The sequence below is a fragment of the Gadus macrocephalus genome, chromosome 4 (assembly GCF_031168955.1).
Source record: "Gadus macrocephalus chromosome 4, ASM3116895v1".
Lineage (NCBI taxonomy): Eukaryota > Metazoa > Chordata > Actinopteri > Gadiformes > Gadidae > Gadus > Gadus macrocephalus.
In genome coordinates, this window is record NC_082385.1 from 25,788,420 (window position 1) to 25,811,333 (window position 22,914).

Sequence of the window (22,914 nt, forward strand, 5' to 3'; positions counted from 1 at the left end):
TGTCACATGGCACATAACATCTAGGGCAGAGGTGATCAGCTATTTTCCACTATTAAAGTATATGATATGTAGGCCTAATAATAATCATAGTTTAACATAAAATGTAAGGTTAATTTCTACCACACCCCCTCCATGCCAGGGCGCCCTGAATTTATGTTTATTAACAGCTCCTCCACCGGGGTCAAGACAATTTGAGGGCCAGATCCAGTCTGCCGACTGTCTGCCTTTTCACGATTGGCTTAAAAAAAATGGCTTATTTAAATTTAGACCAATACGATGGTGGGAAAAGCTTACCAGTTTGTATGTTTTTATACTTCATTTTTACTTGATCCGCTAACCGCTTGGGAGCCATCGGAGTACATATTTTTTTAGAAGAAAAGGGTTATGTGGTAGGAACGTTAAGAATGCTTAACTGGGATATTGATAGATTCATGGCTCAAATATTAAGGATCATGCTTTTGACATGTAACTAACGCATTTACGCGGTCAGCGATCCACTGCCAGGCTTTGGTTCTCCGGGTTGCAGAGGCTTTAGCGTTTCCTTTTCTTGTGATAATGTCCTTTTCCTCGTCATTGCTCTCCAGGAGAACATGGAGTTCCATTGAATTGAAATAAGCGGCCCGTTTCGCCATTTCGATCAGGGTTTCCATGATCCATACATCATGTCTTTTTAGGTTTGGCGTGGACGCGCACAAACCTGTGTTAACCAACCCCGAGTTGATTGAACTAATATATAACCCCTGCTGTGGAACCGAAAACTCTGGGTTAGTCGGCACAGGGTCAATCAACCTAGAGTTCAGCGTTAACTCAGTGTTTGTTAAACTTCCGTTCGTGGAATACCCCACAGGAGTCCGCAAACAGCAACAATCCCTTCTCCTCCATGTTGTGGTTCAGTCTGACAGCTCATTGGTCAATGGGCAATAACTCATTTGCATCAAAGCTACAGACACCAGAAACAGTGCATTCTGAAGGGACTGAAACAGAAGGGAATAGCGGTAGGCAAGTTTCTTTTTCCTAAAAGCTATTTCCAGCAAACAGCTTCAAAAACATGTTTTCTGGAACTCAAATACTATGTTTATTTATTGGGAAAACACCGTAATATGCCTCCTTTAAATTAAAAAAAGTTGTCGCACAATGAAATATGTTTATGAATTCAAAGCAGAATTTTTTTTAGTCATCCATCAAAGTTTGATAAAGAAGATGTAATTGACGATGTTAAAATTGTGTTTAAAAACGTCTACATGATGACTCAAGAATTTTCGAGGATGTATTGGAAAACGTTTGTTATGACTGACAGTTGATACGTGGGATTCATTCTTGAAATAGAAAACATTTAAAATAATAGAAAATATAACCATTAATTGACCATTACATTTTTTATATTGTTCAGTAAATAAAGTTCATGGCTTCCATCATATGTTTCCCAATGTAATGTTTCATTGATGTGTGTTAATGTTTGGTAAATATACCCACTGGCCAGATGGCCTTACATGGCCATGTGCCAGTAGCTGGCACTCTCAGACACTGCATGTGTATGCATGCATCTATTTGTCCCTATTACCCCCCCCCCCACCCACCCTACTCTTCTCCTCTTCCTCAAACTGTTGCTTTCTTACCATCTCCTCCTCCTCACTCTCTGTCCAATATTGGCATCCATTGTGGTCCAAACCAAGTGTTTGCGGCATTTGAAGCAATGTGGAAAGGCAATCGGCAAAAATAGTTGGGCAATGTAGAGACTGATGTCTACACCTTTGCTGAAACGTTGCTATTTAATTGCACCTATTCTGTGCTAGGAGCCAGGAGCCACCTGCCGCACAGGACAGCGCTTTGGAACCAGCTCCTGGTTTTAGGGTGCCTGTCTTGGGAAATATTCCATTGGATATCGGCCGTTTTAAACCCTAATTTACACCTGTAAATCCGGATCAAGATCATTTGAGTACAAGTTGCTTGGAAAGTCTCAATTATATTAAACACAAACCCAATACGTTAAAGATTTTAGCGACTCACTGCTGTCCAATGCACAGGCAATACTTGGGAGGGGGATTCATCGCCTTATTTGGCCTGACAGGATTTACTCCGGTGTATTTTTCTTTTGTGCTTATCGTCTTGTCTTTGGTCTCCCAGAGGAAATTTATGATGGCCTTTGACTATAATAATCCAAGGACTACATACATAGCATTCTGCCACATTCGTCTCATTTGAACATCGAGTTCTCCTCTCAAACTCCTTTTGAAGAATAATTTAGAGGCCCCATGCAAGGACAAAACCCTTTCCACTCTCTCCAAAGGTATGCCCTTGAATGAATGGAAATGAAAGAATAAAAGAAAAACTTAATTCGAAAAGTTTTCACCTGACATCGTCTTCTTCGTCCGTCGCCCCTCGCAAACGCACCTTTTGAGATCAGGGTTGCGTTTCACCTTGGTGCAAGGTGTCAAACTGATGAGTTAACGTGACTCTCTGAGTATTTGTCATGCATACATCTCATTGTGCGACACATTACAGCAGGGGTGCCCAACCAGTCGATCGCGGCCTACCAGTAGGCCGCCGATAGATCCCAAGTCGACCGCGAGGGGTTGAAGAAAAACAAAAAATGTAAAAAAAAAAAATGCGCGGGACATATACGCGCGGTACCGCATGTGCTGTCAACAGTAGTTGAAAGCCGTCAACAGTAGTTACGCAGTCCTAAACTTTGGCATGGCTGAGGGGAAACGAGTTAAGACCTACCATTTTCACCCTGAGTGGGAGGAAGATAATATTGATTATTGTTGAGAAGACGCCGTGTGCAGACGGAATGAAACCCCCACTGAAGTCCGTAGGTCCACCATACAAACCACCACCACCACCACCCCCCCCCCCCCTCCACGATACAAACCACCACCCCCCCCCCGCTTGAAGGTAGGTTTGACTGGTAGATCTCGGGAGGTTGGCTACTTGAAAAGTAGATCTTGGGTCGAAAAAGGTTGGGCACCCCTGCATTACAGTATATATTGGATTTTGAAGGAGACACTGATATTATAGGACCCAGGGAGGTGCCATATAGCTTATAATGATGAAAATAACTGTCATTTGGTAATTTGAACCATAATCAATAATCATAATCATAGTCAACTGATGCTCGGGAAAGGGAGAAGAATCAGATAGGGTGATGACATCATGTTAATGCTGAACAAAGTGACTAACTACTTTAAAGTTGCTGTAGGTACGATTACAGTGTTGTATAGTATAGTATAGTTTATTGTTGTCATTACACATGTTACAAAGCAACAGAGCAACGAAATTCCCAGTAACTGGGGAGAGCAGAAAAGAGCACGAGTATTACTCATTACACACAGTCTGATCTAGGTCAAAGCATGCATCATTTTCAGGTGTTGTTTTTGATCTCTATAGAAACCCAAACTCTTAGCCTGTTCATTCGGAAGAAAACCATAAGATAAGAATAATAAGGAATGTTGTTTCTCTACTTATGTGTTCTTCTTTGTGTGATTCCAACTTGTGAGGTATTCCTGCGTATTGTTCTGTAATTGATAGTTATCATATATGCTCATCTCCAGGCCCTCAAACAAAGTAAATAAAGCCAGAGATTTGCAAATATCATACACAAAACTAATCAACTGCAGCTCTACGGCTTCAGGTGCCTGAAGAAATTCAGCCTGAAGCCCCAAATCCTCAGGGACTTGTAACGGGGCCACTTAGATTTAAATGTACAATTAGGGCATTCAGTTGCAACTTTTATAGTAAAACATACAATAATTGCATAGGAGGGGTGGGAGGGGGTATCTATGCAGAGTCCAGGTGAACTCTGAATAAATTAGTCTTGAGACTTTTGCGGTCTTTTTTTAGCTGGTGAGCGACTCTGTGGTCCTGACATCGGCGAGCCTGCTGACAGCATCGGACGGGGGCTCTACAAGCAGGGATCGTAAGGTGCTGAGGAGGGTGGTGCCGACGCCCCTGCACATCTCTGGATGCGAGGCCCTGTTCACACCTAGCATTAACATGCGTCCTGAGTGATTCGATCACAGGTGGACTGCTCTGAGTACCTCAGCTCACAGTACCTCTCATTGACATGCGTCTCCACATACATCTTCTCGAGTGACAACTTGTGATCGGATGTCTTTTCTGTGTAAATCATTTCCGTTTGCAAAGACCAAATGCGTTGATCGTTCTAACCGAAGGGAGGCAGCGGTGCACTTCCACGGGCCCAGACCTCCGTAAAAACAAATCTGAACGATACAGACTTGGCTAACCAAATCGCCCAAGTTGATTGACATATCTCTATGAAGTACATAGAGGACGTGGTGGACAAAGCCAGCCTTCGTGATTGATTGATTTAGACTTTCTTTATTATGACGCCGTTTGCGCACAGATGAATACGTACTTCTGCTTACGCAGAGGATGTCAGTTGAGTAGTGGAGTCCTTCAAGTAAGCCCAGGACCATTCGCATACACACTGCCATAAGAATGTGGACATATTTACCCAGACCGCCTCCGAAAGTGGTCTGAGCGGTCGTATCTCAGTGCTCTTCGATGCATCTGGGTTCAATCCACACCTGAGCTAGCAGGCCTAACAGACATGTACACCCAGCGCTGCCAGAGGAGGTCTGTGAGAATCATTAAGGACTGAAAACCCAGCTTGCCCCCCACGCAACAGCCTGTTCTCCACGCTGCCCTCGAGCAGGAGATGCTCAGTATTGTCAAAACACACACACAGCAGCAGACTGAGGTTCAGCTTTATTCCTCAGGCTATGAGACTTCTTCATAAGACACAAACACAAACACTACTCCCCCAACCCCCCCTTCACACCTACACACATTCTCACACACACACACACACACAAACAAGAACACTACTGTGAAAAGCGAGGGTCGCATTTCCCCAGATGCTACCATTTAGCCATTTACCTTTTGCATGCACACCTAGCACCACACTACAAACAACCACGCACCACAGTTTAATACACTCCATTTATTTATAAACATGCTAGATAATTCACACATACATGTGTTTGTCAACTACCCTTCTTCCTGTCCGTCCGGCAAACTGGTCCATGGGGAACGCGTGCCGCATGGGAACCAGGGCTTTATTTTCTGTTCCGGGACAGTTCATTTGGTTTGCTAATGGCGGGGGTGGTGAGGTAGCGTTTGTACTTTGAGTGTCGTTATGGTTGGTGTGATTTATTTATCAAAGACTGTGTTGTGTGTGTGTGTGTGTGTGTGTGTGTGTATATATTGGTATGCATCGTTTGATGAACATATAGTGTTGGGGCTATTGTTTTGTGGTGTTTGAGTGATCATGTGATATTGATGTGTCACCTATCCCAGTGGTTTCTCCCAATCAGCCCTGATTGGTAGGCCTATTTAATGGGGAGACATGGGGGGGGAAATAGGTCGGGCATTTGACATGCAACAGCTTGCCGAGAGGCTGTATTCTTTTGTGTCATCTTTTTGTACTTTTTGGGCACTGTAAATAAACCGGCACAGTTTTTGCAACCTTCAACTCTCTGAGCCGACTCCTGCTTTTTGACCAACTGACTCCTTGGTTGCGTCCCGTTCCGCATGTGAGTTGGGGGTTCAATACCTCTTTCTCACAGTCACTACACACACACGCACACACACACAATCTAACCATCTATGCAAATTTACCATCAGTGCAATAACTAGATTATAATAATCATAAATAATCATCTATTGTATATACCTTTCTGTTAGAGATATTGCTTTTTATACTTAGTAACCTCTTGGTGCTACACACATACATATTTGATGCACGTACCTTATTTGATCTATTATGTTTGGTGTTTCCTATATAAGAATTTTACAAGATATAGTTGTACAACCAGAGAAAAAAATAAACATAGAATCTTGAATCATCTATTTTTTAATTGAGACATTCAATTGCAGACCGTAACCATACTTGGCTACTGCCACATCTCGGCTGTTGACAGTCACCTAGCGCAAATTTGTTTACATTAGCCAGGATAGCTTGTTGTTTTGTCTTTGGTGTTATTACCAGGGCGGCCAATCTGAAACTAATGAGGAGGGACAAGTGCTAGCTGACAAATAATGACTCATATTATTATGAACAAAGACACACCCCCACACATTCACATGCATAAGACCAATACATGGCACCTAGCCACAAACATTCTTAAAATGTACAAAACACACGGCATATGCGTCTCCACACTTTAATGCAAAAATGCAAATAATGAAGACATACCCGAAGTGGCTAGCATTTTGAAATTGTTATGTTTCTTTGAAAATGCATTTCAGTTAGTCTCATTAAAACTAAATAAAATTGTACTGGGATTGCCTTACTAACAAACAATTTAAAGCAATTTAAAGACCAGTGATAAGACCTAGAGGGAAGAAATAAAATCCAGAAACCCATCAAGGACTATGATGAGCTGTTGGGGGGTGGTGGGAGGAATTTGTAAAGCTGCCTTAGCAAAAACCCTGAGCCAATTAAGCAGCCAAGGCTGGCCCATGTGCATGCTGCTGTCCCAGAGCTTGTGGGTACTCAATGGGTACTCTTGAGTGGGGACGAGAGTAATAATCAAAACAAAATAATGAGTGTGGATGATGGCTGGTTGAAGCAGCCTCTGCTGGCATGAGACTGATGGAGAGAGATAGAACAAGGTGGGTGACGCGAGAGACGGAGGAGGAAACCGAATAATCCCAGTGTGAGTGGATGATGAGAGTGAGAGATGCGTGTGAGTGAGATATGAAAAGTACGTTTTGGAGTGTTTTGAGCGATGGTTCAGGCGATGATCAATAGATATGCAGATGACGGGGTGTTTGAGTGTCCGACTCCTAACATCTCCCCGTCTCGGGGGGGGGGGGGGGGGGCAGAGGACAGACGGGGGATGGAGATAACGCGCCTCTCTCTGTTCTCATGATAAAAGTTAAAAACAGAACGCCCAAGGGGGATGGAACTCGAGAGATTTCAAGACATTAATTATCCAGGCCAGCTGAAGTCTCACCTGTCAATCAAGCCGGCTGTTGGGGAGTATAAATAATCATTGTGCGAACACGCTGTTATGACAGGTGAGCGTGAACGTGGCCGGGCCTTCCAGCAAGGTCAGCAATGATGTGAGTTTCTTAAAACGGGCTATAGGTCTCACATTGTTTGTGATCTTTAGTGAGAAGCAACAGCTCAGACAGTGACCAGAAAGTAACCTCTCTGTCGAACTTCGGTCCATAACATAGCCAAATACTGTGTATTTAGGATCTAACCACAACTTAGTAGTAACTTAGAATTAGTACAGTTAGTATAAAGCCTCTCTCTGTAACAAAACATTCCAAAACATTATTTCACATCCATCCATCCCGACACAGCTGTGTGCTTTGAGGGTTAAAAATAAACAATAGGTTTAGTTTTTAAAGATAAAAAGGTTGTGTTTTTATCTTACTTCTGAGATTTGAAAGGTTATGATTCTGGTCATGATGGTCTGTAGAAGTGGGACCTGATGCACGTCCAACCCTCCTCATCACTGTCTTTCTATAGATTGTCGGGTGTGTTTCGTGGTCTTTAATAACACCTTAAAGCAGCAGAAAGGGCTAATTAGCTCAAGTGAGTGATGGATGCCAATGTGTGAGCGGGTGCTAATGAGAGGCCTGTCACACATAGGCATAGTTATATAGGGGGGGGAACACATCCCCCCTAATGTTTAGAACGTGTGCATCTCTCCCCCCGGATAAAAACATGAATGGGGACTATTTTCAAAACAAAAATAAAGCTATACCGTTGCTCGTAGATGCAGTAATGGCTCCGACAGGGGATTTGCCCCCCCCTGGGTCTCTTTTTATTCAAGAAAACACACCAACACATTCACACACACACACAGTGTTGTGATGTCAGTCAGCAGTCAGTCAGCACAGCATCTCCTCCTGCGCCCCGGCCCCGTGCGTACGCAGGCAGGTTGATTATGGCTGAATGACAGCCCTTCCCTTCACACAACAGCCAAGAGCGGCCACAGTTGGGAAAGGAAAGAATACGGAAAAATACAACTAAACTGTTGAATGTTGGATGTTCACTAACCTTGCACTTTTCTAAGAATGGGCACAACGTTTGAATTAGCCAATTTACGTTTCCTGTAAGGATAGAAGCCTTAAGTGAATCCGGGAGGTACGTTCTACCGTCTCATTTCTACAGTAATACCCCTCTGAACAAAATGGAACACATTCATTCATTCAACACATCATGCAGTTAAATTAAAAGCCTTTTCACGCTTTTTAGTGTAAAGCTTTGTTTAAAAAAATACATCAACGAATTTCAGCAGAATTTTAAACAGATAAATGCAATTTGGTGGCTGCTTTTATTCAAAGCTCGGCAGAATACTGTGACGGTGTTCATAACATCTATACCATAACGCTGAACCTTAGAAGTGTTAATGCGTTGCCTTACTGACACTGCTACTGCCAAAGCTCCCCTCCCATGACCGCAAACATTCCTCAGCACAAAACTGTCCGGGCCATTAACCGTCTTAGGGCAGGACTTGTTTTGGGGTGGGCTGGAGGTCGGGATGATTGTGTTCATCCCAAGTTCATGAGAAGGTCGTTCTTCATAAGCTTTTTAAAATGAGGTAACGGTTTACAGGCTTTCACTTGGGTCACCTCGAACAAAGAGAGAGAGGGAGGCGAAAGTGAACGAGAGGGGAGAGGGCGAGAAAACAGGAAGAGAGAAAGACAGAGATAAGCTGAGAGACAGATCAGGGAGAAAGAGAAAGGCCGAAAAGGAAACTAGAAAGAGAGGGTTGGAGAATAGGGCGAGAGAGAGAAAAGGGAGAAAGAGAGCAAGAGAGAGGGGTCACAGAGAGTGCCAAGAAAAATCTTGAATCCTGGAGGATTGTATAGAGAGCCATTGGGGACAAAACAGTAAAAAAAAATATGCCTTAAAGTATATATTTATTTTGTGAGCAATGCGTTTCGCTGTTACTTCGTCAGGTTCACTCTTCAAATTCACATGACACCGAGGGGTGATTCAGGTGATTTACAGGGTCACATGAACTCACCAATTAGTGCAAGACACCACCAAATCAACACTCCAAGCTTACATACAATACAGTCCAAGACGCACACATCACAAATAACAATGTTCACATATAACACATCCAAGGCTCACATATCAATAATGATGTTCAAATTAAAGCACATATACGTTTAAGCATTCACAAGGATAAGCTACACTTAAATATCAGGCTCACATATCATAAATAACAATGTGCAAATGTAAATGCTCAAACACCAGAAGAATTAAACGTTCACAAAAATGTAATTTATTGAGGCCATTGGGTTCCACTGTGTTTAATTCATGTATCCAGTAGGCCTCTCTCCTTAAAAGTTGTTTAATCAAGGTGCCCCTTCTTGGGCTGGGTAGCACTCGCTCTATGCCAATGAATTTTAGGGAGGTTGCTGGTCCATCGTTCTTTTCTTTATGTCTGGCAATGGCATAATCCATATTGCCATTTCTTATTGGCATTTCTCATTGCCCCTTTATGTTCTGCAATTCTCAGTTTTCAATTCAGTTTGGTTTGACCGATGTATATCAACCCGCACGGTCATTTAAGCATGTACACCACATGTGTCAATAGACAATTAATGAATTATTTCTGTGATATTTCTTGCGTGTGGGTGACTAAAAGTTTGTGTGTCAAGTGCATGGGAACAATGTGAACATTTCCCACATCTATAATTTCCATACAATTGTTGAGCAAGCCAATTAGTCTTCAGGGTTTCCATGCATGTAGAGCTCACCACCATGTCCCTAATATTCTTTCCTCTTTTAAAACATAAGCGAGGTTTCAGTGACGATAAATGATTTAGACTTGAGTCACATTCTAAAAGTTTCCAATGGTTGACAATTTCATTGACCTACTTTGATGTACTGGAGTATTCAGACACAAAGGTCACTCTTAGAGTTTCAGTGTAGGGTTTAGTAGTAATTTTGTTAGCCTTTTCAACTGCTTGGTCAATAAGTGTTTCATCATACCCTCTTTGTTTAAAACTTTAGGACATTTCATCTACTTTAATTTCATGACATTTTTCATTGCTACATATCCTTAGTCTGACAAATGACTAAGGAATGTTCTTAATTGTATGAAAACTAGATGCATGTTGTATTGTGTTTCTATCAGTTGTTTTTCTGTAAATGGATGTTTCCATTGTCTTTTCGATATTCCGAGTTATTGGTAATGTAACCTTGTAGTTCGCATTATTTGCATTGTTCTCATTTTTATTTGAATTGTGCTGTTGGGATTGTTTATTTTATTGTTGTTTGGTACATATGTTTTTGGGAAGCATTAGAATAGACAGTGTTGCGATGAGAGGATATTGATCTGGGCCCCGTTTCCCGAAAGCGTCGTTAGCCTAAGTGGATCGTGAAGTGCGTCGAAAGGGCATCGTAGAGTTTTCACCGCGTTTCCCGAAAGCATCGTGGGGAACGAACGTCTTGAAAACGCTCGTAGCTAACGAGTACTCCAGGGGTGCTCGTAGGTACTCGTAGGACGCTAAGAGCATCGTCAGCTATAGCCTCAGTGGCGTCACCATCGGACATTCCGTCTATTGGATGCGTTTTATTAAAACGCATTGCGCCTTTATGTTCTTAGTTTGGTAATTAATAAAGATTAATTATTTTTTTAATAAAATAAAACGGGATTTGTGCAGACTGACATAGGCTACTCATAAAACGTAGCATAATATAATGTAAAAAATAAAAAAAAAATAAAAAAAATTAAATATAATAAATTATAAAAAACAAGCAAAGGAGCAGGCAAAAGGCTGGGATATGGTGGGGATTGGTCACGTTGACGGGAATGTTTAGTGACATGTGGGAGGGTGGAGGGGGTTAAAAAAAAGTCTCAAACACTCTTCGACGCGCATGAAAACCAGCCGCGTAGTTATGAGGGAGGCCGTCCTCACACCGATCTTCCTCGTCCTCAGCATCCTCCGGTTCAACCAATGCCACCCCAGCCTTAGCTGCAATGTTGTGCAACATAGCCGTCACACATATCACGGCGCATGACTTGGCCGGCGAAAACTGGAGCCCTCCGCCTGACTTGTGAAGGCATCTAAAGCGCAACTTCCACCTCCCGATCGTGCGCTCAACGATGCACCGGGCCAGACGGTGGGCTTCGTTGTATTCCTCATCATGGACGTCTCCCGGGTTATTCACAGGTGTGAAGAGGAATTATTTCAGGGGGGAAAATGCCGTGAAACGCACAGTGCATTCAGGATTAGGACTGATGTCGGTTTAAGCCTAATCAATTGTGTTTTAATGTCTTTAGCATTCATATAATTGCAGTCTATTTTTTTCGTAGGCTACTCTGCTGTTGTCCTTGATGGGGATATATTTTAACCCTTTTTAACACAATTTTTCCTGCGAGATTCCTGCGTCCCCCCCCTCCTATGGAGCCCATTTCAGCACCGTGTCAGTAGACAGTTACAATCCTACGACGTCGTGAGTGCAGCGAATGTGCGTTCACGTTCAGAGGAGTTTCGGGAAACGCTCCAAAGAAATTGACGATGGATCGCTAGATCCATCGTGAGAATGATCGTACGAGCGTGGATCCATCGTTATCGGGAAACGGGGCCCTGGCCCATCTTTTGTTTTGGGGGGACAGTTTAGTGGGGGAAGCAATTGAAGAGATTCACCAAGCACATGAGGTAGGCCCTACTGTGTTGCCGTGTTGGTCTTAATTAAAGGAGAGAACAACCCCGACAGCTGTATTCATAATTTATTGTAACCCCCACGTTGCCACAATCCCGGAGTGACCGGAGGGCGCTACCAGAGCAGAAATAAGGGTTACAGGGTTACACAGGGACTTCGTTCTTTTTAGTATTCATTGTAAACCTTTCAGTAAGTTTCGTTGACCGTTGCACGCCAATAAGATAACTACTGAACACCTGAATCAAGCGGTATGTCTTTCCCTCAATGAGACTGAAGCGCAAAATATAATCTCTCAACATTCTCTATTTGATGATCACCAGAAAGACAGCCCCATCGTTAATCACCATGATCAGAAAACGAGGCTGATCTATTTAGTGGAAAAGAACATCCGCCTTAAATGGCACGGAATTGTGCTTTCAGAGTATTGGCGTAAGAAACAAATCCGGTGGGGATTGAGATTCAACAAGATGCCCACACTCGGCAACCAAGATCCCGAATTCATAAAGAAGAGAGCAAATTCTGAACGAGTGCTCAATGGACTTAACGTTGCTGATTATTGAACAAACTAAGAGTGACGCTGAAAAAGTAATGACTGAGCTACAGGAATTGAAAACCATAATCAATGCTTTAGATACTTCACAGCTCATCAAATTGGAAAGTGATTTAAAATCAGAACTGACTAAATTTGAAGAGGAACTAAAACCCTTAAAAATAAAAAAATACTAAAGAGATACCGAGGACTACAGAAGAGAATCTGTGTACAATTGGAATAGGAAGGATCATGTCAAACGGAGCCAGAGACCACAGCCCAGAGGCCAATATGATGGAGGATGGAAACAGACAGAACAACATCGGGAACTGCTCCGCACCAGCGAGGCCGAAACGCGTGCCCTCCTCCACCGATGGCTATTTATTTAGGGAGAAGGAGGCTACAAGCAAAGAAAAAAAACGAGGAGGGGCAAGAGGAGACCGAGACCCAAACCGCATAATGCAGAGCCTGTATTGGACCCAGATAAGGGGATTAACATTTCTGATTACCCTTTGACGACCCCACAAAACAATTACGTTTTTGCAAATAGAAAGAATAATTGTAACATTAGTGAGCTAGAAAGAAAAGCCCAAATTTAATTAAAAGAGAAAATCAACATCATTATTGAATCAACAAAACACAAAGGATTATGTGACTGAAGCTATGAGACAACTGAATAAGTCAAACTTTTACGAGCAGCTGCAGCACAATCTGGTGGATAGGTAAATGAGAGAGAGGGATAACCTGTTAAACCATGTGTAACACTCAGGATACAAAATGTACTTTAAATATAATATATATTTGTCAATAATTTATCAAAAAACAAATGTAACAAATGAATGTGTACCGGGCAAACATAGGTTAGACTCTTGGAGCTGGTGGAGAATTAATGAAACACATGACACAGAATGTTGGTAACCGGTTTTGTATTTCAAAGTTCCCTTTAGCCAATAACAAAAAACACTTGAACTTAATCAAAGAAAATTCCGCAATTAAATAAAAGAAAATAGGCCTTCAATTAACAGATGCTTAAGGTTTTCGCACAATTCTTAAGGTTATTCACAGTTAGTCTTAAGGGAACTTTTACCCTCCATGCAACAAAATAAATCAATTAACAAAACAAATCAATGCACCCAACACAACACATCATGTACCACAGTTATTTGATTGGTTGTGTGTGCAGTGTTCGAAGAGTTCTAATGTGTGCGTTGGTAGGGGAAATCCTACCACACCAGACAGCCAGGCTTGAGGCCTGCCTTTAGAGGGAATTGTTTTGAGTGTTTTCAAGTTGCTCCTTTAGCTCGCCATCGTCACTGCTCCGGCAATAGGGCCTGACCAGTGATCAATTTTGAAACCTTCCTCCTCAGCAGCAGCACATCAGATCCCCGGGAGCTTGAAGTCTCAGGAAAGGTAGGTTTGGTACTGTGTCCAGGGTTGAAAACAGAACTTCCTCCTTCAAAAGTTCTCCTTGAATGTTTTTTTATTTTTTTCAAATGACTGTCCTGCTGTCTTTTCACTGACTCCTTGATTAGGTGATTTTCAGTTCACCTGGCGAAAGGGGGTATATGCCTGTTGGCTACTGACTGCATCCAATTGGCTCAGGGGATTTGATTGACAGATGCTGTCGTCCAATTTCAGCAGTGTTACAAATGCATTGGAAAACAAGTGGCTAACCAAGAACCAATTTGAATTCCTGATAATTGAACATCCTGTTACACCTGTCTTTTTTGTTACCAAAAATACAAAAAAGGTTGCAAAATCAGACCCATTGTGGCGAGCAAAGACTCTGTGACAGAACAACTTCACTTCCATCTTATGTTTCTGACGCTGGAGATGTCTTGAAATTATTGTGTGATATTTGCATACCAGAAAGGTATTTTTTGGTAACATTTGATGTGGAGAGCTTATACACCAACATTCCCCATGAGGATGGACTAGAAGCCATGGACTTCTATATAACACCCAAGAATGACACTCTTCAAGTGGAATTGCTAATGAAAATAACAAAGTTTGCTTTAAAATTGAACTACTTCATGTTTGACAAGTATTATTTACAAACTCAAGGATGAAAACATGGGTCCCCTTTTCCAAATTATGCTAATTTGTTCATCGGACTGTGGGAAGATAGACACATTTTTAATAACAATCAATTTGCTGATAACATTCTGTTTTTTAAAAGATTTATTGATGACATTTTTCTAGTATTAGTGGGGTCTGACTGGAACATATCCCTAGTTAAATTTCACCATGGAATACAATTGTGAAAAAAAATTATTTTGGACTAACTGTGAATGTCGAAAAGAAATTGAAAACATCCATTTACAGGAAAAACAACTGATAGAAACACAATTATACATGTGTCTAGTTTCCATCCAGATCATACAATTAAGAACATTCCTTATGGTCAGATTGTCAGACAAAAAGGATATGTAGCAGTGAAAAAGATCATGAAATTAAAGTACATGAAATGTCTCAACATTTTAGACGAAGAGGGTATGATGAAACACTTATTTACCAAGCAGTTGAAAAGGCTTACAAAAGAGACAGAAAATTACTACTAATCCCTAAACCTAAACAGTCAGATAGTAGAGTGACTTTTGTATCTGAATACGTCACATACTTCACAAAGCAGGTCAAACAAATTGTCAATAAGCATTGGAAACTTTTAGAATGTGACCCTAGTCCAAATCAGTTATCGGCACTGAAACCTCGCTTATGTTTTAAGAGGAAAGAATATTAGGGATATGGTGGTGAGCTCTCCATACATTGAAACCCCAAAGACTAAATGGCTTGCTCAACAAGTGTATGGAAATTATAGATGTGGGAAATGTGCACATTGTTCACATACATTTAACACAAAAACATTTAGTCACCCACACTCAAGAAATATCACATAAAATAATTCAGTAATTGTCTAGACACATGTGGTATGCATGCTTAAATGCACGTGTGGGTTGATATACATCGGTGAATCTAAACATAATTTAAACCTGAGAATGGCAGAACATAAAGGGGCAATAAAAAATGGCAATATGGATTACGCCATTGCCAGACATTATAAAGAAAAGAACCATGGACCAGCCACCTCCCTAAAATTCATTGGCATAAAGCGAGTGCTACCCAGCCCAAGAGGGGGCAACTTGATTGAACAACTTTTAAGGAGAGAGGCCTACTGGATAAATGAATTAAACAAATTGGAACCCAATGGCCTCAATGAATTACAGGATTTAAGTGTATTTTTGTGAAAGTTTAAATCTTCTGGTGTTTTAGCATCTACATTTTCACATTGCCATTTATGATATGTGAGCCTGATATTTAGTGTAGCCTATCCTTGTGACAGCTTAATCGTATATGTGCTTTAATTTGGACATTGTTATTGATACGTGAACCTTGGATGCATCTTATGTGAACATTCTTTTTTGTGATGCCTTGGACTGTATTGTATTTGAGCATGGAGTTTTGATTTGGTGTTGTATTGCACTAATTGGTGAGGTCATGTGACCCTGTAAATCACCTAAATCACCTGTCGGTGTCATGTGAATTTGAAGAGTGAACCTGACGAAGCAACAGCGAAACGCGTCGTTCACAAAATAAACAGCTTATCAGCATATACCAGTGTGCGGTGATTTTACACTTCTTTGCCTTGATATACTATTGGTGACTGCACATCACCAGCACCTGAGAATCAAAAGGCTGTGCACAGGGACTTCGTTCTTTTTTTCTGTATTTTCATATTTACATTTTTCTTTTCTTGGGGACCCACCTACATCCATAGCATTGACAAAGCTATTTTAGCATAAATTTGACCGTACATTATTGTCCTTCACCAGAAGAATATCGAATATTGCATGCTTTCAATTAAAGACATAACAGCCATCAGCATCAGCATCTCATCAGACTCAGTCTTCAGATTTTAGATGGATAAAATGTTACATACTATACTTGTGAATCCAATGTACTGTGGCTTTGTTCAAACAGGGTGGTTGAAGGAGCAGGATGGCCTACAGAGTAAGAGCTACTCCATCTTGACAGGTCAATATTTGTGCCTGTAAAGTAACGTTTTCTCCGCAATTATTTGTAAATTCTTTATTCTCAGTCAGCCCATAATGCCGCATACCCGCTCTCAACAGGACCAAACGCACAGATAGCACAACGGTTATTACAGGTTTAAATAAGCATTCCAGTTTGTAATTCTTAACTAAATCAACCAAATTTGTTCATAATAGGTGAACCTTTACAACTGAAATACAAATATTCTGGATTTGGTAGCTCTCCAAATCCTTCAACATCATACCTGAAAGTGTTGGAGGAAGCATTATCTCCACCGTTTCCTACAACATAAAATGTGACCATGCTGAGTATGACAAAGATACCTTTGATTGGTTAAACCAAGGAAACATAAGTACAGAGATCATTAATGGGCTTAAGCGGATTGTAGTTTGGAACATTTTTACATTTAAATTTAGGGGATTTTGCTAAAGCGTTTATCCAAACCATTCATTCGCACATTCACACACTGACGGCAGAGAAAACCACGCAGGGCGACAGCCAGCTCGTCGGGAGCAGTCAGGGTGAGGTGTCTTGTTCAGGGACACCTCGACACTCGCTAGGAGGAGCCGGGGATCGAACTTGCAACCTGGTAAAAACCTCCGGTAACCAGTCTACCCCCTCTACCTTCAGCTACTGTCACACCAGTAGCTCAAGCATGACTACCCTTCCACCTCCAATAATAAACCTGTGTATAGTTGGTCCAAGGGTTTGGCCAAGGGGGATAAGATGGGGGGTTTTCATTGAGCCCCTTGTTTGTTCGGCTTTTCCGTTGATCATACTAAAAACAAAAGAAATGATTTTGTGTATCCTTTGCTAGCTGCTGTCCCAACCATGCCAGCAAATCCACAGTCTGGATAAGCTAAGATAAGCTATTTTTGAGGATGAGTTTTAGGACCGTCTCCTCTGGCATGGTTGGTTCCAATTGCCGGCACTATGAATATTACATGAAGGCCAAGTCCCGGGTACTCTTACCCTCTTCTTGTACATGCGTCCTCACTCACAGAGAGAAACCTTCCTTCAAAGTCTTCCTAGGTATGGGTAGAGTTGCTATCAGCTCTGCCTCTGATAGGGGACTCAACGCTCAAAATCGTGCCATTTTCTAAGATACAGCAGGGGGTCATAGCTGTCCTCCAACCTTCCAGAGGAGGGAAACTGTAGCTCGATGGGGCTCCTTGAACACACATAGTCTGTTAAATCCTGTTCAGGGGTTTTGATATGGAATCGTTATAAAGCAGAAGCACTTTTATCCTTCAAAGTAGAAGGAATGGTGAGAAAGGTAAATGTGATTGTGTGATGTAAGAATGCTTAGTGATTGATTCATGCTTGTTTGTCACAATGTTTTTTTTGCCATCCCACCTGTGGTGCCATTGTTTATTTATTTGTCCATGTTACTGGGTTGCCAGTCAGGACACAGCTTGACAAGATGATAGTCTAGAGACAAACACCACAATGGGTGATTCTATCAACAATACGACGATACGATAGACCTCATGTAGCATTTGCAAAATGTAGAAGACAACTTAATAATCAATAAACACCATCCAACTGTTTTCCAATCAACCACCACCCATTGCTGGAAATAACAAAGCAGTTTTTGTTGCAGTAAGAAAAAAATACAATTCTGTTCAGTTCAAACAAAAACTATTCAGATTTGAGCTTTCCACGGTTTAATAATAGAAATGTTATGCAATGAAAAAAAAATATGAAATAGGCCTACATGGGGTCCCTATGGAAGTTAATCCACAAAATTTACGACAGTGTATTTTCAACAACCTGAGAGCCAAGAATCCCTCTCCCTCTCCCTCTCTCCTATTCTACTCGTCTTGCTCATGGGATCCGTAGCCGAGGCCGTTGGCGGACGGGAAGTGAGCCCAGAACGTCTTGGCCAGCTCGTCCATCCTCTCGTAGCCGCCGGTTCTCCGGAGCTCCTCCACCCAGCCAAAGAAGTCGGATGCGCTCATCCCCCAGTTGGGAAGGTTGCGCTTGACTCTCACACCTGGAAGAAATTAAATCAAACAGGCGATTTCGCTTTTTAAAGCAAGTATGTTTTTTTAAGAAAGTAAATCAATCAAGCTGTATGCATTGTGCCAACTGTAGACGGATGGAGATGATGATTAGTAAAGAGGTCATTTATTTGATGGGTTGATATCACATTGTAATGAGGGCAACCATAGGCCTATTACCAATCCCCTCCCTGTCTGCTGCAGTTCCATTTAAATGCAAATGCACCATACGATTATTTGGTTGGAGAATATCTTTGTCAAGTCTTTGTCACATAATGAACTATTCAATCACTTCAAAAGACTTTCATACAGGCCTCTCATTTTTTTTTTTACAATAATTCCGTCAGTTTGAACTGTTTGTGTGGAGGTTTGTATCTGTTCTAATCAACCTGGTCTCACAGGAATCTGTGAAATGATGACCACGGACGCTTAACTCAAAATATGTGGAATCCTCAGGGAAATGCAAGTTCATGACACTCATATTCCGTGGCACACACACAGATCCCCGTATCAATGACCGAGTCGACCACAGGCCCTTAACTCAAAATCCGTGGTGGCCTCACGGAATCACTTAAAGTGTCCGTGAAATGCCAACGGAATTTGCTCCAATGAAAGTTAATGACACTCATATTCCATGGCACACACACACAGATCCCCGTCTTAATGACCGAGTCAACCTGGTCTCACAGGGATCCGTGAAATGAGCATACCCTATATATACATATATGAATGAAATTCATATTGACGTGTGGCACTATATCCCTGTTCTTGCCCATGCACCCGTCTTGAATTTAATAGACCATTATCGTTGCTTCGAGGAGGTCTGTTGGCCTCCGTATATAATAAATAAATATATATACTTTTATACGGGGATCTGTGTGTGTACCACGGAATATGAGTTTCATTAACTTGTGTTAGTTTCATTATCCTCACGTGTTGCCGTGAGGATTCCACGGATTTTGAGTTAGGCGTCCCTGGTCATATCACGGATTCCTGTGAGACCAAGTTGGTTCTAATAGGTGACCTCAGATATTTATTTTCCCCGTTCATTATCAACATCTTCTTTAAAGTTTAGTAGCGATTCGAAGAAACGTCATATAAACATCATCGCTATGCCCGACATGTCACCACAGACCGCGGGCAGACCCTACAAGATCACAGAGGGTTCATTTTTATTTAAATCCTGTGCAGTCCCTGGTTGCATATTGATTGGAATGTGATTATGGTTAATCAAATCCAAACAGTTTGGAATTGACTTGAATGTAAAGAGGGCAGGAACGATGGACTGAATAACTAAGGAATGCAGGAACGAGTGATATGTGATGGAGGATCCGTTTTTCAAGAAGATTAATGTTGTACAAGAACAAAAGTTTGGCAAAGATTGCTCTCATGCAACAGATCTTGTGTCTCTTTGAGGCTGCGTCATGTCCACATATGTTCAACGTAATTAGCTTGGCCACCTTGCCCTTGTCATGGGTGCAAGGTCTTTTGAGCTTGCGATCCTCCATCAACTTACTTTTTTAATGCGTATGTCATGCGTATGATGTGTGTTAATAAACAGGCCAATAGGTCGAGAAATTGTTTCACATCAGATATCCCAGAAACCCACCCTTTGAGCTAAATATGAAGTGCATTCATTTATTGGATTCCTGTAATATATTATTGTTGTTATTATTATTTGATAGACTATCTGGTGAATGTGAAATGTACTTTGACAGAAACCATAATAAAGAGGGTTATGCAAGTAGTCTTTATGCAATATAGTTTCGGCCTTGTTATGACAATGAAAGCTAATGTATGCACTTATATCTTGTATCAACACCCACCCATGTCGTCCTCAGCTCCGACCTTTGTACCTACATAAAAGAGAGCAAGAGAGAATGAGAGAGCGAGAGCGAGAGAGACAGTCAGTGATGTGCCAACTTGCATAAAACACAGAAAAAGACATCTCTTTTCTTCTGCATTTTTTCAAAACACACTTCTACATCTGTCTGAGGTTATTTCTGGAAAGCAGACCTCTCACTCTCTCTCTCTCTGATTGTCTTTCTCTCTCTCTCTCTCTGAATTTCTGTCCGTCTCTTTCTCTCTCTCTCTCTGATTGTCTTTCTCTCTCTCTCTCTCTCTGAATTTCTGTCCGTCTCTCTCTCTCTCTCTCTCTGATTGTCTTTCTCTCTCTCTCTCTCTCTCTCTGAATTTCTGTCCGTCTCTCTCTCTCTCTCTCTCTCTCTCTCTCTCTCTCTCTGATTGTCTTTCTCTCTCTCTCTCTCTCTCTCTCTGAATTTCTGTCCGTCTCTCTCTCTCTCTCTCTCTCTCTCTCTCTCTCTCTCTCTCTCTCTCTCTCTCTGAATTTCTGTCCCTCTCTCTCTCTCTCTCTCTCTGAATTTCTGTCCCTCTCTCTCTCTCTCTCTCTCTCTCTCTCTCTCTCTCTCTCTCTCTCTCTCTCTCTCTCTCTCTCTCTCTCTCTCTCTCTCTCTCTCTCTCTCTCTCACCTGTGGGGGCTGCCAGGATCAGAGGGACCAGCAGGCCAGCCAGCAGCAGAAGGGTAGGTCTCTGTAGGGTCATGGCTCCTAACTGGCTCCCAGGTACCCAGCACACATTACACACCGAGCAGATGAATAGAATACAGTAGAGTAGTATGGGAGAGGAGTGGAGGACAATCAAACAGTAGAGTAAGGTATTAGAGGAGAATAAGATCAAATATAGTACAGTAGAGGAAGAGTATGCAGACAAAACACTGACACATGAATCCATTTCAAACCATAGGTCAGGCAACACATTGAGATATCTATAACCTATCGATGTTCTAATGAGGCTTTGAGGCTCCGTACCTGAAGTGATGATCCCGAGACGTTGAGATCTGGAGAGAGGGTTGGCGGTGCTGTGTATCTGTGTGTGAGGGTCTTACTGTGGTGGAATAAAGGGTCCCACGCATCTTATGGTGGGTGGGTCGGGGGGGGCAGGGGCTAAACCAGCACCTTTACCCCCCCCCCCTTTACTCACCCAGCTGAGACATGCCTCACCTGGTCTCTATGCGCTACCAGGCTGATGTATGAGGTCGTAAGGTCAGCTGTAGGCCTGAATGGAAGGTTGTTTTTCGGAACTCGTGGCCCACTTTCCGAAACTGTGACAACATTGAGGACACACACGCTGAATGTTCAATTCAGAGGGCGAGCTGGAACAGATTGGAGCCTGTGGTTTTTAATCTTAGGTTGAATATGAAACGAAATCTAAAAGTGAAAGTGGCCGTCATGTGGAGAATTACCGTGGGGGGCACGCAGGCACATCAAGAGTAACCGATATCAACATCTTGCTGTAACAGGTGGTAGAGTAAAGGAAACTGCCAGGGAAATGAGACGGAAACAGAGACGGATACAGAGACAGAGGGACCGACTGACAGATGGACGGAGAAAGGGACAGAGACAGCCAGCCACCCAGCCAGCCGAGAAACCAAATGACTTACATTACAATTTGAGGTTAACTTCCAAATAAACCAGTTTCCAAAGGCTTCTCAACTTGTCAAAAAGCCAGTCTTAGCGTACTTTATGGCACCCTAAAAAACACGAGCACCAAGGACAGTGCTATTTTAAGGTTTACACTCCCCCTATATCGCTATATATCGCAGCTTCGATGCATCTTATTTTCTTTTACCTGTGGGCTCAGAACACATGTATTCAATCCGGTTCAGTGTTGGCTCCAGGGTTCTGAATCTGACCTGTAGCAATATATATATACTGTAGATACACCATTCAAAAGTGTGGGGTCACTTAGAAATGGCCTTATTTTTTGAGAGAAGAGCACTGTTTTTTTCACTGAAGAGAACATTAAATTAATCAAAAATACAGCCTAGACATTGTTCAAGTGGTAAATGGCTTAGTGTTAATTTGGTAAATGACTATTCTAGCTGGAAACGGCTGAGTTTGAGTCGAAAATCTACATAGGTGTACAGAGGCCCGTTTCCAGTAACCATCACTCCTTTGTTCTAATGACACATGGTTTAAATAATCATGTTAAAAGGCTAATTGATGATTCGGTAAACCTTGAGCAATTTTGCTGAAAACTTAAATAAAAGTGAGTTTTCATGGAAAACATGATATTGTCTGGGTGACCTCAAACTTTTGAACGGTAGTGTATATATATAAGCCGGGCTATAGATGGTGCACCACGCCTCAGCCTCCACCACAGACCACTGACCTAATGGGTCCATATTCTGACCAACAACAAAGGCCTGTTTTTACACTGCCTTTCACAGACGCTGGAGAGTGGCTTAAATAGGCTTGGCTCCATTTGTTTACCTTGTGGGGATGAAGACTAATCTGGGCTGTATGCAAAATAAGGCTTACACACACACACACACACACACACACACACACACACACACACACACACACACACACACACACACACACACACACACACACACACACCATGGATATACAGTACACAAGGGGTAGGAATAATCATTAAGGTGGGGGCTATAAGTGGGTTGGAGGGAGGGGTTCTCCAGCTAAATATGTCACGATGCAAAATCTTTCTACATTTAATTCCTTTCAGGTCAGTCCTAGCTTGCAATGAAAGACCTGTATGTATCCTTTTTTTATGTAGCTTTCAGGTATTATGTAGATTTTTCTAACCCAATATTAATCTGTGATACCTGCGAGACAGAACAT

The 22,914-nt window shown here is 42.0% G+C and overlaps 1 protein-coding gene across 1 annotated transcript; it reads right to left on the minus strand.

The window, feature by feature from the left end:
* Positions 1–15,430: 15,430 nt before the first annotated feature.
* On the minus strand, positions 15,431–21,192 carry otos2 (otospiralin 2). Its single transcript, XM_060050772.1, has 3 exons — positions 21,076–21,192; positions 20,737–20,818; positions 15,431–18,240 (listed from the first exon to the last, which is right to left on the minus strand). The coding sequence occupies exons 2-3, from the start codon at positions 20,807–20,809 to the stop codon at positions 18,059–18,061; spliced, it is 255 nt and encodes an 84-aa protein (XP_059906755.1). The 5' UTR covers positions 20,810–20,818; positions 21,076–21,192; the 3' UTR covers positions 15,431–18,058.
* Between the last annotated feature and the right edge of the window lie 1,722 nt (positions 21,193–22,914).

What these genes read in the sequence shown, in the direction of transcription:
- otos2 (XM_060050772.1), bottom strand. Translation starts at nt 20,809, where the DNA reads ATGACCCTACAGAGACCTACCCTTCTGCTGCTGGCTGGCCTGCTGGTC. An exon ending in GATCCTGGCAGCCCCCACAG is followed by an intron (nt 18,241 to 20,736) that starts GTGAGAGAGAGA and finishes AATTTCTTCCAG; the next exon opens with GTGTGAGAGTCAAGCGCAAC.